The following is a 14,820-nucleotide window of genomic DNA, read 5'->3' as shown; positions in this document are numbered from 1 at the left end:
GACAACCACATTGCGTATTAAAGTAATTTCAACGGAAGCGCTTTCGATCGTGATTACAAGCGAAACAATAAAGCTCGCTACAAAAGCGTGCCAGATATTTAATACTGAAACATAATTATTTTTAATTGTGTCTTAATATTTACTTGACATTTAATTGACAATTAATTAATGTTTAATCGACGCGATATTTAATCAACGTGATTAATACTCGGATACAATGGGTAATACGTTTTTGTAATTAACATTGACCTTTCATGTTTCTTCGTGCATTTTTTCCTCTCGGTTTTTTCCAATAAGAAAGAATCAATACGTGTTATTCAATGATATTAAAAGCTCTAGAAAACCTCTTTGTTACCTGAAAGCTAATACAAGTTTCAGTTCAATAAAACTGAAACAGAGGGACGTGAATGAGTTTTCGTTGTTCGATTGAAAGCGACGACGCACAGAAATAGGTATACTCGAGATAACCGTGTTAAAAATACGACGTCAAAGTACGCTAGGATCTTCTTTTAGCTTGATACAAGACTTAATAACTTATATTTTGCTCCGTACATAATTATTTATCATAAATAGTCTAGCAGACTCTTAAGATATTAATACGCTTTATGTCTTACAGTTTTGTTCAAAATAATTACATTTTAAAATGCAATTGTACCAGTGTTGAATAATTTAAGAAAATCAACTGTTTGACAAAGAAAATTAAACTCTAAAGTTTATAACAATATAAAATTTATATATGTAATAATTTAATTTATTTATCTATTTTTTTATCTATTTACTTATCTGTTTTCTTATCATACTTTATGTAAATCATGGTTTGTTTTAGTAAAAAGTTTTATATAATCTGAAGAAGATAAATAGACAAGCACATAAACATAAATATCAATTTAACTAACGACACATGTATCATGTGAAAATTTCCCGCAAGAGACTTTCGGAGAAAGATTTAAGATGGTTGTTCAACCTTGGCAATCTAAAATTTACGCTTTCAAATAGATTTACGACTTGCAGAATTCGAAAAAAAGGATCGTTGTCACATACGTTAACAGCGGTTTAGAAGAAGAGCATAAATGCACTACGCAGGCATTCCATTGTCGTGGAATGTTTAATTAAACTCTGACGAGAACTTGGAGAATTCCAGACACACTGTGCGACACACTGGAGGGTCTCTATACGTCATACAATTTGCATCTTTGCAACGTACGTTATTAAGACGATATTGGTTTTAAAATTTTATACCGCGTTTATACATATGCAACGTCATTTTTCTTAGAAGATTGCTGTCAGAACAGAGAAAATCTGATATTTAAAATGTTAAAAAAAGTAAAATGTAAAGTTTAATGTACAATGAAAATTTCTTATCTTTCTAAATCATTTTTTAATGTAGTTAGAAGAACACAAAAAGTAGTGAAAAGCAAAACATGCTTTATAAAATGAGAATTTTATTTGTGACTATAATAAATTAATTATTAACACTGCAAATATATATTGTATATATATACATATATATATATATATATAGATATAATACTTTCTTGTTTGTTATTATAAAAAAATGGGATATTAAATTTTGTAAAATTAAAAATTAACATTAAGATATAAGATATTAACACTTTGCGGTCAACACGATGTCACGATGTAAAAATAGAAAAGTAAATTTTACTAAAAACAAAACAAAATACTTAAATTTTAATGGATGTTTATACAGTAAAACATATGTGGCTTAGTTCGTATCATACATACACACAGAAAAATTTAACTTTGCTACTAAAAAAAAAATAATTCATTCATTTTTTCCTTCTAATAGTAAATAATAACTATTTTTTAAAACAAAAATATTTTTTAAATAATTATCTTAAAATAATTAATTTTAAAAAAATTATATATTCACAAAAAAGAATTAATATTTTTTCAAAGAATAATATAAAATTGTATAAAAAGATAATCAAAATAATAAGCAAATCAAATTTTTGTTTTAACTTAATATTCTTGATTGTAGTATTAAATTAAATAAAATAATAAATTAATTTATTCAGAATATATTTTGAATAAATTTAATGCTTATATTGAACTCATGACAAATTAACGGAAACAAACTTAAGAAATATTTGAAACAAGTAATATTTAATTAATTCACGCAATTAAAATTTATATTTGTTTATATGTACACAGAAAAGGAAAGTTTATTTTAAATATTACTTGTTTCAAATAATGTGCGTATTTTAAAAGTTATTAAAAGAAAATAGTCTTCATAAAAGCGACCGTTATTTAAAAAAGAAAACTAAAAATTGAATAATCGCTTTTCTTAGCCCGAAATAATATTTGTCTACGTGTAGCTGTAATTTATTTAAGTGATTATGCAACAAGGTAATTATATTGGCGGACCGCAAGGTGTTAACATATAAGTAAATAATATACACAAACGCATCTCGAAGGTATGAATTATCGCATTTGAAAAGTGCATTACGTAAGTTTTATGCCTTACAGAATTGAATTTGACTTGTTTTCACTTTTTTACAAATTCTTTGATACACCCACACGACGTATTAAATAAAAGTATGGAAAGTAAAATTAACATTGGAAACATAAAGCGTCACGCTTTGAACGGGCAACATATCCTCGCGCAATTTCCGTGTTTGATTTCTTTTTCTCCGTGTTTCAAACATTTCTTCACACGTATGACTTTCAATTACAAAGCTTACTTGCCAAAGTTCAAGCTTATAGGTATTTGGGACTTTGTCGCGTTTCGAGAAAGTAGAACGTATTTTCGCATCATTTCCGCGTTTTGAAATCTCGTTTGACCTTTTTCCTTCGTTTCAAAGTATAAGAGGGTTGAATTACTAAAATATTGGCAATCGCCCTCTCTCCAATGCGCATGCACGCGTTGCCCACATCGACCTCTCCACTCCTAGATACGCGCTTTAAGAGCGCAAGCGTGTTGGCCATTACGTGCGACCATTGACGTCGAAATACATCGGCGATCGCTCGAGCACAGATCAAAGTGTGAATGGACAACGAAACGCAAAGGTAATGTAATCGCACAACCGATAACAGCGTTCCTATTTTGTTGCACGAAGATAACGTACGTAGCGCAACATTGGAGCAGCTCGACTACGGCTGTCTGTCGTAAGTCAAACGCAATCGCGAAGGCCGACGCGTTGAACGTGCGCGGTATGTGTTTGTCATGGTCTTCCTCTTATATAAGTGCCGCTACCACGGAATTACGCACGACAGTGTCAGTGCGTTCATCACGAAGTGAACATTCGCGCGGTAAGATAAACGCTCTCTATATATACGTCGCGTAATCGAGAGATCTGCCGCGGCTAATTCGATGCAAAATTCACGGAATTTAACTTAAAGTAAACGTCACGTAACAGTGTAAAGTACAATGGAAGACCCGCGATAATTTTACTTATATTTGTGTCAAATCCATAAGCACGATAAGGTAACTAAGATACAAATATTCACCTTAAGCTGGAAAATCTGCAAATTTAATGTGTCCATTTCTTATAATCATATACTCACGGAACTTTTGAAAATAAAAATTGATTTTATTGGATAAAGAAAACCAATTAAACAATTTGCTGAATAGTTTTCTAATATTTTAAAACCAAATTTTTCCGAACAGCACTATAAAGAAAAAAAAATATCTTATTTGAAATAAAAATAAATTAGAAACTTTAATCAAAATTAATTAATAATTTCAATTTTACATTTAGTTACATTACAACCCAATGAAAAATTTTAGAAATAATATCCTGATTTAAAACATTAGACATTCAATTTTAATAAACCTCAAGGTTTTTCTCACGATATTTGCATTTGAAGTTTTTTAACTTTTTTTTTTCAGAAAAATTACTTCACATGCAAGGAAATGCTTTACAACGATCGATTAAGATATTATGACGTGTCGTAACTTTGCACTCTGAATCGCATTACCTGCGATATTGTACCTGTTAACTGCTTCTCGAGATAGCGAGTCGCAACCGTCGTGTTGTAATACAATTCGTGAGACCGATATAACTTGCACTAGAAACACCGTAAACATGAGTGGCGGCGGATACAATAGAAACATCTTTACGTATGACACGCTAGTGCACGCGATATCCGGTGCAGCGGTGAGTTTATACTTTGCCACGTTAGAAATCTTACACATATGTTATCCTATTGCCGTAGGATAACTTTGACATTTCGACATTTCAGGGTAGCGTCGTCGCGATGGCAACCTTTTATCCCTTAGATACCGTACGAAGCCGTTTACAATGTAAGTTCACAATATGTTCGCATCTGTCAGATACATGACAAATCAATTATGAGGTCGTTTCCTCCGCGATGCATTGAAACGAGGCATCGCTGAGCAAGCCTTCAATTTCATTAAAAGCGCAATGTCACCCGGAACAATATCCTGCTGTATACTTTATTATTGTCATAATTTCGTTACCATTATTACTTGCACCGCGATAACGATTATGCAAAATGTATGCTATATTTTTGTTGTCAGTTTTAATTGCCGACATTTACTTATTCAAGTGTTTATAGGTTTATTTTTATTTATGCAGTTTTTTTTTATTTAAATGCAATTGTATATCAGCAAAAATTGACACATAATTTCCGAATTGAATATATAACGAGAAACAAAATGAGCTTTATATACGTTTGAATAAAAATTTGCAATTCAAGCCAGAACTCAAAATAGAACACTTATAATTTTATTTGTGTGCAGTGAAACATTAAAAAAAATAACAAGATAAATATATATGCATAAAATACATATTAAAACAAATAATATATTTACATTAAATTACATAATATATAAAATTAAAAATAGAATTCTATTGAGACTAATGCAAATTATCTGATCTAAATTAGCTGAACTTAAGATGCAAGATATATAATTTATAATAATAATAAAATTATTTATTACCTCATAATAAAATATATATCTCATGTGCGGTATTGCAAAATATTATAAAAAAGATTTTCATAATTGTTTCAAATTATAACATGTAACATGCAATGTGCAATATAAATTTTAAAATAATACACACAAATAATAAAGCTATAAAAGTTATGCTCTATGAAAAATCGTACAGATGTTATTTACAAATGCATTTTCTTATTCACACAACTTTCATTTTTCACTTCATTCAGTAATTTAACAAATTGCTGTTCTGCTTATAGTGGAAGAAGGACGTCAATCGAAAAATACATTGGCTACTTTACGAGACCTTGTTGCGAAAGAAGGACCGTACGTATATATGCAATATATCACGATGTAAGAATACCAGATGTAACATTTCCATGGATGCACAGTCATTCAAAGTAATAGCTCTTGAATCAATCAGAAATTTGTTCCAAGTTGTAAAAATCAATACGCAGTAATCATATATGCAATGTGGCTGGTCTTGGATTAATCAGAAATTTGTTTCAAGTTTAAAAAATTAATGTGCAACCGCCATTATATGCGTAATATTACACCTGTATACTTACATTATGCATTATATGACAAATATGCTTTCTCAATTCGAAGCATGTCTCGAACAAATGAATGAAACGCGTCGTACAAATCAAGACAAACATTTCAAAAAACCGGTTTCTTTTAGGTCAACAAACTCTAACATAAGTGAAAAGATTATTTACTCATATTGAAATGCATGCGTTTAGCATAGCTTAACGAACTTTCATTTGTTTTTTCAAGGTATACGCTGTACAGAGGTATCGTCCCCGTTTTGCAGAGTCTGTGCGCGAGTAACTTTATATATTTCTATACATTCCACGGTTTAAAACAGCTGAGAAGTAAAAGGAATCAAACGGCTGGCAACGATTTGCTTCTCGCGTCAATCGCTGGTACCGTTTGTCGTCAGAATGACTCTTGTCAACTTATGTTTCACGTAGTAAGATCCGACTTTTTTCCGCAAGTAATCAGAGCATGCAAATTTTTTACAAGTTACAAGTATGATTGGAAAAATGTAGAAATAAACTGTAATAAGATAAGCGATACTTAAACTCATTTCAATTTATTTAATATACATTTCCATCTAAAAAGATTTTATTCGAAGATTTAGCGTGTCTTACGAAGATACGTAATTATATTAATACATTGAAAAATGTTAGATCTCTCTCAGAGAGAGAGAGAGAGAGAGAGAGAGAGAGAGAGAGAGAGAGAGAGAGAAGGAAATTGAGAAACCAAGAGAAATGAGCGTTGAGTCGAGTTTTCCTTTAAGAAAATTTAGATTTCGATTTGGCGGAAGAATTTTGCTACGTGTAACGTTGGTGAAAATATTTGTTCTATGTATATAATTATATGTTGGTATCAGGTGTTATCAATGTCCTCACCACGACACCCCTGTGGGTTGTGAATACGAGATTGAAGATGAGAGGCGTTGGACTTGCTCCAGAAAGAAACAACAATGAATATACTACTCTGTACGGTACGTTAGCATTCCATACAAGAATTTTTTGCGAATATTCATTTAGATAACTGACAATGCCTTTCTTATTTTCGATTACTTTTGCATTTTCAACAACATTGGCGATTCTAATTACGGCTTATTTAACTATTAAACAGTACATATATCGTACGTAATAATATTGATCTTTTGTTTGGCGATATATGTGCTGTGTCAACATGTGCATTCATGGAAATACGCTTCGTCATATGTTGCTTTATTATGATATTTGAAACAATTAGAACAATGCGTTATCGAGAACAAATAAATCTCACAAAGCGAGTAATATACTATAAACTGATAAATAAATGCATTATTAATGAGATAATTAAAAGAGTCATTATTCTTCTCCAGAATCGTATCTCATTATCATAAAAAAAAATTTACTCACTCACCTTATGTTACATATACATGTATGCTAATTAATGTAAATTAATGTAAAAATAGCCTCGCGCGATAAATAATTAACATTCGATGGAAAATTATATAAATATCTATGTATCTTCACAGAAACGAATAACTTTTTGTGACAAATAATATAAAGACTCAAAAAGAATAATTCTTCTCCATCAAATGTGTAATCTTTAACTATGACAAATTTAAATTCTGAAACTATTAATCTCTTAAGTCTTAGGAGATAAAGAATCATATTAGTTGGCATGTAAAATCATCTGTAAAATCATCTGTATATTAATTTCTTTCGTTAAATTTCTGCTTTCCAATATCATTTTACAGATGGTCTCGTGCATATATGCAAGTATGAAGGTTTGAGACAGCTGTGGGCAGGAACAATGCCGAGTCTTATGCTCGTCGCGAATCCGGCCATTCAATTTATGACGTACGAGAGCATTAAGAGACGGATAATCGCGTCCTTTGGCGATGCTCAACCGCCAGCATGGATGTTCTTTATTATGGGAGCGATAGCGAAAACGGTTGCCACGTCGTTGACGTATCCCCTGCAGCTTGTGCAAATGAAGTTGAGGGTATTGACTATTATCGAAATATCTTGATTGTATTTTGTTTAATTAATTTGAATGGTTATCTTCGATGCGTTTTAAAATGTTCTGACAGTATTAAAAATCTATAGTTAAAGTTCTTAATTTAAAAAAAACAATAAATTTAGAAAAAATATAGTGATTTTTTAATGTACATTAAATTATTGTAATTTCAGCATGGGGACAAATATCCTAATTTACCTCCGGATGCAGGAACGTTGCAAATACTATTTCACATTCTAAAGTAAGTACATATAATACTACATAAATATGTATTAGCTATTTTACATTTTAAACTAATAGCACATAAAAAAACGTAAACAGTCATTAAGTGAATCGGCCAATCACAATCGAAAATGTAAGCAGTAGCGTAAATAGTAATAAATCAAACATGTATATCTTTTACTGCTTACGACTTACACTAAGTTTTATGTATGACTACCCTTATTGTTGCAGTTTGTAAAAATAATATAATAAAATAATTTTTACACGCAGGAAGCAAGGAATAAGTGGCTTGTATAAAGGAATGGAAGCTAAACTTTTACAAACGGTTCTTACAGCCGCTTTGATGTTCCTAGCTTACGAGAAAATTGCACGATTTGTTTTCCGAATACTTATGCACAAACCACATCTCAGATAACAATTTATTTCCAATGATAGTATTAAGAAACAAACTTAATATAAGTGTGGAATCATAAATCAAGTTTTATACATTCCTACGTATATACGTAACATATGTATAACATATGTTATCTTTTACTGTATAATTTTATGGATAAATAAAATGGTATTGTGAATTTATTGTATGCAGTACGGTTATTTTATAAATGTTTAACATATTACTACACACACACACACACACACACACTAAATATATTTTATAATTTTATTAATAATTTTTATTTCATAATTTTATTTTAATTTTATTGCATACTTCGTTTCTATTGTATCAAGAAAAAAAATTAATTGTAAAATCTTATATAAAAAATTTTGAGCAATCTACAGCATTTATAACATAAACTATAGATTTTCAAAACGTCAAAACGTTTTAAAACATCAAAGATTACCATTCAAATTGATAAAACAAAATACAATCAAGATATCAAAATACATATAATCAAGATTTCGATAATCGAGACATTGACATTTTATCGAGTCCAATGACAACGTGTCTAAAAGAAAAGATGAATCGGACAATAGAATTTGGAGAAGTATCTAAGAAAAATGTGATCATACTCGCGTGAGATACTGGCGAATTCACGAAAATCGCAACATCGGGCGCAATTTCGGTACAAGTTGAATCACTTGGTGTCGCCGTTTCTGCAAACACGTGAGATAAACGCGGGACAGCAAGATGAAGATGCGAAATTTGTAAATGTCACCGCGCATCGCGAACACTCCCACAAGATCGATCGCAAGCGATCCGAAGCGATATTAAAGCTTTTGACTAAACTTAAAATACGCAAGTCATCGAAGAGTCAGGTGCAATCTAATGATTGCAAATCTGCGACTTCCAAGTAAGTATTATATTAAATGTAGATGAAACAAGGTACGTGTGCAAGAAAAAAATTTTATAGTGAAAATTACTATGGCAAATAGTATGCATGAATTAAGGAATTATGAAAATTTTTACTATATTTTTCATCAAATTACCATAGTATTTACACTGTGGTATAATTCTCTAAAATTTTTTCTTATAATCCACAGCTATCATCGTACATAGTAATATTTGATATAAAATTTTCTCGTGAACAAGATTTTTATGTGCTGAAATGAGTATTTTACAGAATATTTCTAATTATTAATTATAATATTTCTAATTATTAATTATACTACGCTCTAATTTATTATATAGCGTTATTTATCTTTATTAAATTTAATTAGAGATACGTAAGAATAAAAGATTATTAGAGATATTAAAAACTGATTTCAGTTGTAGCATCAGTCATGCTGGAGACACGATGAATTCGCCGTTACGTCGCAAAAATACGATTAACAAAGAACCGATCGGATCGACAGTTGTAAAAAATAAACCGGAACCGAAAACTCCGGTCATATTCTACGATTACGAGGCAGCTATTAGTCAGCCTGACATTCCCATATATTCAAAAGTCGACAATGACATACAGAATGCGAGTTGGTCGGAGGTCAGTAACGAATTATCGGCGCCGGTTAAAAAACAAAATTTTTATGTTCGTAGAAAAACAAGCGTAATTGTTAAAAAACGAGGAATTGTTTGTAAATCAAAGATACAAGCAAAAAAGGTAATAAAGACAGATCCGTCAATTTGCAACGTCGCCGAAATTAAAAAGGAATCGATATCTCCCTCGGAAATTATTCGAAATGTTAAAGATCATAAAAAGGAAAATATTAATAGAGTTATTACAAATCGTCAAACGTCACCTAATCAAGTTCATTCTAAATCTTTACTTTAAATCTTTTACTTTAATTTTACTAACTTTATTTTTTTAATTAATTTGTGTAATATTCTGAAGGATTTGATGCATTCTGGAGATGTTCCAAAAGTCGTAAAAAATAAAAAAAGTTTTGTAAGTAAAGCTGCTGACATGATTCAAGAAAATTCTATAAAAATGGATACAGACAGAAAATCGTACATTCCTAAAAATAAGATCAGCAAAATTCCACGCATAAAACCTCCGATAAAACCTAATTCCTGTTTACCGAAACATGGGGAATCTCACGTTTATCCGGTATAAATGCACATTTATTTGTCCAAATAAAATAATATTAAGTTTTTTTAGTACGTACGTACAAGCGTCTTTAAAGCATTAATTTATAGAGTGCAAAATTGTCAGTGAGGAATGAATTAAAATGTTCCACAGAAATAAAGTCAACCGCAGACAATGAAAAAAAAGAGTTAATGTCCGAGTACGTGAGTAAAATAAATAACAATTAATTATAATTATAATAATATGCAAGATAATTGTATCGGTAAATAAAATTTATGCTTATTTTTATATTTATAAATAAATAAATTTTTATTTTAAAAATTGTATAATATTAAATAATTGTTTTTTAAATTAATATATAATTATAAGTAATAGAGCGATTATTCTTTTGAATTATTATTTATTCTAGTACTTTTAGTCTATATATCTTTTATATTTTATGTCAATTTAATTAAATACATAACCATATAACTTTAGCAAATTAGAAAGAAGTTCAAAAAAGGAAACTTTGAACACTATAAACTGTCAAAAAATAAAAACCAACATCTCTGTTAATAAAATTATCAATAAAAATTCGTAAGTAAAGTCTTTTAAAAAATAAATTCATTATTTCATATTTTTGTGTTGGAAAATTTTGCTAACAATTTAAGCGACATTTTTTGTTCAGCAATCTTTGGTATTCTGATAAAAGTTCAGAGATAGATGCTGATGAAGAATTCGAGGGAGATCTACAGACACCGACGAAAAAATCGCCGATTACTGCAAGCGCTGGTGATGATCCGCGTTCCGTCACATTATTAAAAAGCTTGGCGTTAAAATGCGAATGTCGCGAATGCAATGATCATAAATACACATCTATCATTCGTACTGATCAACATACTGAAACTGAAGCTTGGAGCTCGCCTGACATAGAAAGCGCGAGAAAATGGTATTAATATTATTTATATATAATATTTCAACGACATAATATTTTAATATTTTAAATTATGAGAAAACTATCCTACCTTAGATATCTTAAATGTCTTAAATATCCATTGTAAATTTGTTGCTTTTTGACGGAATAATAATCTGATCGTTATTCTTCGGACATTTTTCTTAGTGCGTTCATTATAAAAGATTATATTTGTATGCAATAATTTACATGCAGGACAACAACAAGACATCGTAAAGTCATCGATATGAGTTCCGAAGATTTAGATTCGTCGGATTATAACGCTGCTAATTATGGAAATGACAATAGCAAGACAAACAAGAAGAACAATGGGTCAAATTTCACGGGTCATATTAGGAAATCATCTTCAATAATTAATCACACAAAAGTGAAAACTTGTCGAACAACTAGTTTCTCGTTTTTTAATGTATTTTTCGATATTGTTTTCTGGCCTTTTGTTTTTCTTCGCGCAAAACAATGATACGCTACAATATTGTATTATAAAATTCACATTACCTATTATTACATGACTTGTCAATATTTTGACTTCTAAATGTACTTTCCCATAGTAATAAAAGCATAAAAACTTGAAATAAAAGATTTGTAAAACAAGATCTTTAAAATAATTAATAGAAAAATATGTATAAAATAAGACTAATTTAAATGGTTGATAATGTAACTCGAATTTATTATTATATATAAAGATTTAGTATTATATTGAGATATATAAAAATTAATAATTTCTTTCTAGTTGTTAATAAAGCAAATTCTTGAAAATAAAATGCACATAATAAATTGTATAGACAAGTCAAATAATAATAGTCTACTTAATTAATTTTATCTAAAGATTGAACAATCGTTTCAGACTTACCGACACTGATGCGCAACAGCGGAGTTGAATTAATCTGTAACATATAATTATATACAAATTATAATAATGCCCAACATTTTAAAAGTTAATTGTAATTATAATATAGATACATTCAATATTTTTATTTGTTCGTTAAACATTATACAAAGAACTTTTTGGAAATATAAATTGTCATAATATTTTGTAGACAAAATAAGAATATATTGCGCATACAGCTGAAAATTGTACAAATTTTAAATTTGACAACGTGATTTGAATGTTAATTTCTTTCTTTTTGTACCTCAATATATGGGGAAAAAATTTAATATAAGTATTGTAAAATAGACAAAGAAGAAATAATTGCTCAATATCGACTCCTTCTAAAATTTGTACATTTTCTCAATACGGAAGACATGCATTGTCCCGAAAAAAATGTAACAAAATTCAAAAAGTAAGATAATGTCCCGAAAAGTGCAAATTCCGAAATTAAAGATATGAGACATTGTCCCGAAGTCACAAGAAATTTAATACTTTTTAAAATTTATATTTGTAGATATCAAATTTCATTCTTTTTAATACATTTCCAAAGCATCAGAAGCTGGTGCGATGGAAAAGATATCAAAGCATAGAAATGTAACAAAACTACTGAGAATTGACGCGAGAATGGTCATAACTATCCAGCACGACACCTTTACTCGAGTATCGTGCTGATTTTGGGCATTTAAAATTATGCACACACGTTTAAACGCCAGAACTCTGTTTTAAAAAAATATAAAAGCACAGAACTATATATATGAAAACTATCGAGAATATTCGCTGGAAATGTCGTAAGTATCTAACACGACATGTTTACTTGAGAGAAAAAACAGATTATCTTTTGAAACAGATTTTCATTGTACAAAAATCTAAAACGGATAAATAATTTCATCGAAAAATATCATCAAACATTAAATTATAAATTCAGAAACAATCAAGATCCACGGATATTCATAAGTAAATTTAAGAACGCCTATTCGACAACGGATTTTGCTGTTGAATATAATTTTTCTATTAATTCAATATTCTTAGTATTTATGAATAAAATGCGGTCCCATAATTTTATCAGTTTGGAACACAGTTACTAGCTAAACGTCGATACTTAGAAGCATCTTTAAAATCCTTCCTTTCCTAAATATTTTTATTATTTTATCATAAAATTAATTGTATTTTTATTAAAAAATTATTTTCGATACATACAGAAATGTTAGGAAAACTACAAGCAACGGTACGCAGATATTTAGCGACGTTAAAACCATTAACGCAGTTGCGGTACAGTTAGATAATAAAAAATCACAGTGAGAAATAATTATTAAAAAGATATAGAATTTTCAATGTAAAACACTGATTCGACGTTTTGATGCCTCATTTCTCACTAGATACGTTTGGTTGCGTATATGTTTGGCTAAAATATGCACGGTGACATGATTCAATTCACAACTCTGCATTAAAAATCTTGCGAGGGGGGCCTAAGGAAACAACACTGCTACCGCATAAATCCAAATTAATAAAAAATTATTAATCTATATTAACCTGGTTGTTTCGACGATGCCCCCAGGACCTTCTCCTCTTCCTCCCCTTGAAGTCGCTGCACTTTCATGATGTACTTCCGCAATGTTGATTTATTCATAATAACCGAAGGGTAAAATCGCGCGATATTTTACACGACACTCCCGATAATGATCACTCCCGACCTTACCGAGACGGAAGAACAACGCTAGGGACGTAAGATTCCGCGAAATGACGATTCGATCGACGATACCCCTTCGAATCTCGCGCATGATTCACTTAGCATGTCAATAACGATTACCCATGCACTGTAAACGTTAAAATATATCGCACGGCATTAATACGACTCATAATCTAACGAGAATCCCGTGTACCGAGCACTTGATTCCATTCTAACGCGACAAATAATGCGAGAATAATCGCGCAGATAACTTCGAAATGTTCGAGCGAATGCGCGGACGAAAACTTGATCTAACTGACGCGACGTTGGTGCGATTCACGAACAAATACGATCTCTTTTATAACAACACTGACACTCACGAATGGAGAAGCTCATATAATAGAATATTCGGGATTCCGCATCCGCCGAAACTGCGCGCTTCAAACTCGAAACACACGAGAGAAGCACGGAGCATGGAGCGTCCGAGAATGGCCGTGCACAACTACGATCTACGTTACCTACGTTCGGCCGAACGAGCGGTCATCGCGTCGTTTTAGTGCTTTCATCCATCAGCGCCTCTATCTACACGAAATGTGCACATTGAACTATGTAGTCAAATATCTATGAATCCCGTAGGTAATGTGTATGCATGACTTTTTGGGTCTCTTCTATGCTATGTCCACGTTTATTTGGTTCTGTTCGTTCTGTTTTATGCTATACCCGTACATTTTATGCATTCATATTTTAAATCTGTTTTATGCAATGTTTATTAAATCTGTTATGTGCATATCGTGTTCTATAAATGTCCAATACTACATATACATGATATAAATTTAAATAATTGATTTGATAAAAATTCACTCACCGATTGCTGTCGATCGCTGCTCCTGATGCTGCCGATGCTACTGCTACATTCCTTTTCCAGAATACCGAATCGCTCCATGCAGGATGCTGCTTTCTGCTGACATCATCCTGCTATTCCCGAATCCTCACATTAATAACGATCGCCCGATACTTTATTCGGCACTCCCGATATCACGGATAATATATCACACACGAGTAAAACGTAAACCGCGCGCGAGAATTTGGCGAGAACTTGGCGCGACCATTACATTTGGAAAAATACGTTAAAAGTACGGCACTGGATACGCGAGACACACGCGAGACACGCACAGAGTCAACGGAACGTCCGACCACGTC

General features: G+C 30.9%; 3 protein-coding genes across 8 annotated transcripts; all 3 read left to right on the top strand.

Moving 5' to 3' along the window:
• The first annotated feature begins 2,885 nt into the window (after positions 1–2,885).
• LOC105829040 (peroxisomal membrane protein PMP34) lies at positions 2,886–8,245 on the top strand. Of its 3 annotated transcripts, none has more exons than XM_012667678.3 (9): positions 2,886–3,027; positions 3,851–4,118; positions 4,204–4,264; positions 5,182–5,248; positions 5,699–5,847; positions 6,318–6,431; positions 7,185–7,432; positions 7,621–7,688; positions 7,940–8,245. In XM_012667678.3, the coding sequence occupies exons 2-9, from the start codon at positions 4,047–4,049 to the stop codon at positions 8,082–8,084; spliced, it is 924 nt and encodes a 307-aa protein (XP_012523132.1). In that variant the 5' UTR covers positions 2,886–3,027; positions 3,851–4,046; the 3' UTR covers positions 8,085–8,245. The 3 variants fall into 3 exon arrangements, with proteins under 3 accessions (XP_012523132.1, XP_012523133.1, XP_012523130.1); XM_012667679.3 differs by having other exon boundaries at positions 2,938–3,270; XM_012667676.3 differs by having other exon boundaries at positions 2,938–3,445.
• Positions 8,246–8,357: 112 nt separating this feature from the next.
• Positions 8,358–10,381, top strand: LOC105829041. Of its 4 annotated transcripts, none has more exons than XM_036289051.1 (4): positions 8,358–8,961; positions 9,378–9,591; positions 9,940–10,155; positions 10,245–10,381. In XM_036289051.1, exons 2-4 carry the CDS (start codon positions 9,406–9,408, stop codon positions 10,359–10,361), a joined length of 519 nt encoding a protein of 172 aa, XP_036144944.1. In that variant the 5' UTR covers positions 8,358–8,961; positions 9,378–9,405; the 3' UTR covers positions 10,362–10,381. The 4 variants fall into 4 exon arrangements, with proteins under 4 accessions (XP_036144944.1, XP_036144940.1, XP_036144932.1 ...); XM_036289047.1 differs by having other exon boundaries at positions 9,378–9,708; XM_036289039.1 differs by having other exon boundaries at positions 8,360–8,961; positions 9,378–9,855.
• Positions 10,382–10,600: 219 nt separating this feature from the next.
• Positions 10,601–11,796, top strand: LOC105829037 (the record flags this gene model as incomplete). The annotated part of the gene is made up of 3 exons (XM_028192208.2): positions 10,601–10,710; positions 10,802–11,062; positions 11,282–11,796. Coding segments are annotated over 3 exons (636 nt in total), but the record flags the coding sequence as incomplete, so codon positions are not given.
• Between the last annotated feature and the right edge of the window lie 3,024 nt (positions 11,797–14,820).

Source organism: Monomorium pharaonis, chromosome 1 (assembly GCF_013373865.1).
Source record: "Monomorium pharaonis isolate MP-MQ-018 chromosome 1, ASM1337386v2, whole genome shotgun sequence".
NCBI classification, from domain to species: domain Eukaryota; kingdom Metazoa; phylum Arthropoda; class Insecta; order Hymenoptera; family Formicidae; genus Monomorium; species Monomorium pharaonis.
Note: the sequence above shows the minus strand (reverse complement) of the source record. Positions and strands in the feature narration are given on the sequence as shown.

Coding starts and splice junctions, on each gene's coding strand:
- LOC105829040 (XM_012667678.3), top strand. CDS start 4,047: ATGAGTGGCGGCGGATACAATAGAAACATCTTTACGTATGACACGCTA. Junction 4,119..4,203: donor ACGCGATATCCGGTGCAGCG/GTGAGTTTATAC, acceptor TCGACATTTCAG/GGTAGCGTCGTCGCGATGGC. Junction 5,848..6,317: donor GCTTCTCGCGTCAATCGCTG/GTACCGTTTGTC, acceptor TGTTGGTATCAG/GTGTTATCAATGTCCTCACC.
- LOC105829041 (XM_036289039.1), top strand. CDS start 9,406: ATGAATTCGCCGTTACGTCGCAAAAATACGATTAACAAAGAACCGATC. Junction 9,856..9,939: donor GTCAAACGTCACCTAATCAA/GTTCATTCTAAA, acceptor AATATTCTGAAG/GATTTGATGCATTCTGGAGA. Junction 10,156..10,244: donor GGGAATCTCACGTTTATCCG/GTATAAATGCAC, acceptor ATTAATTTATAG/AGTGCAAAATTGTCAGTGAG.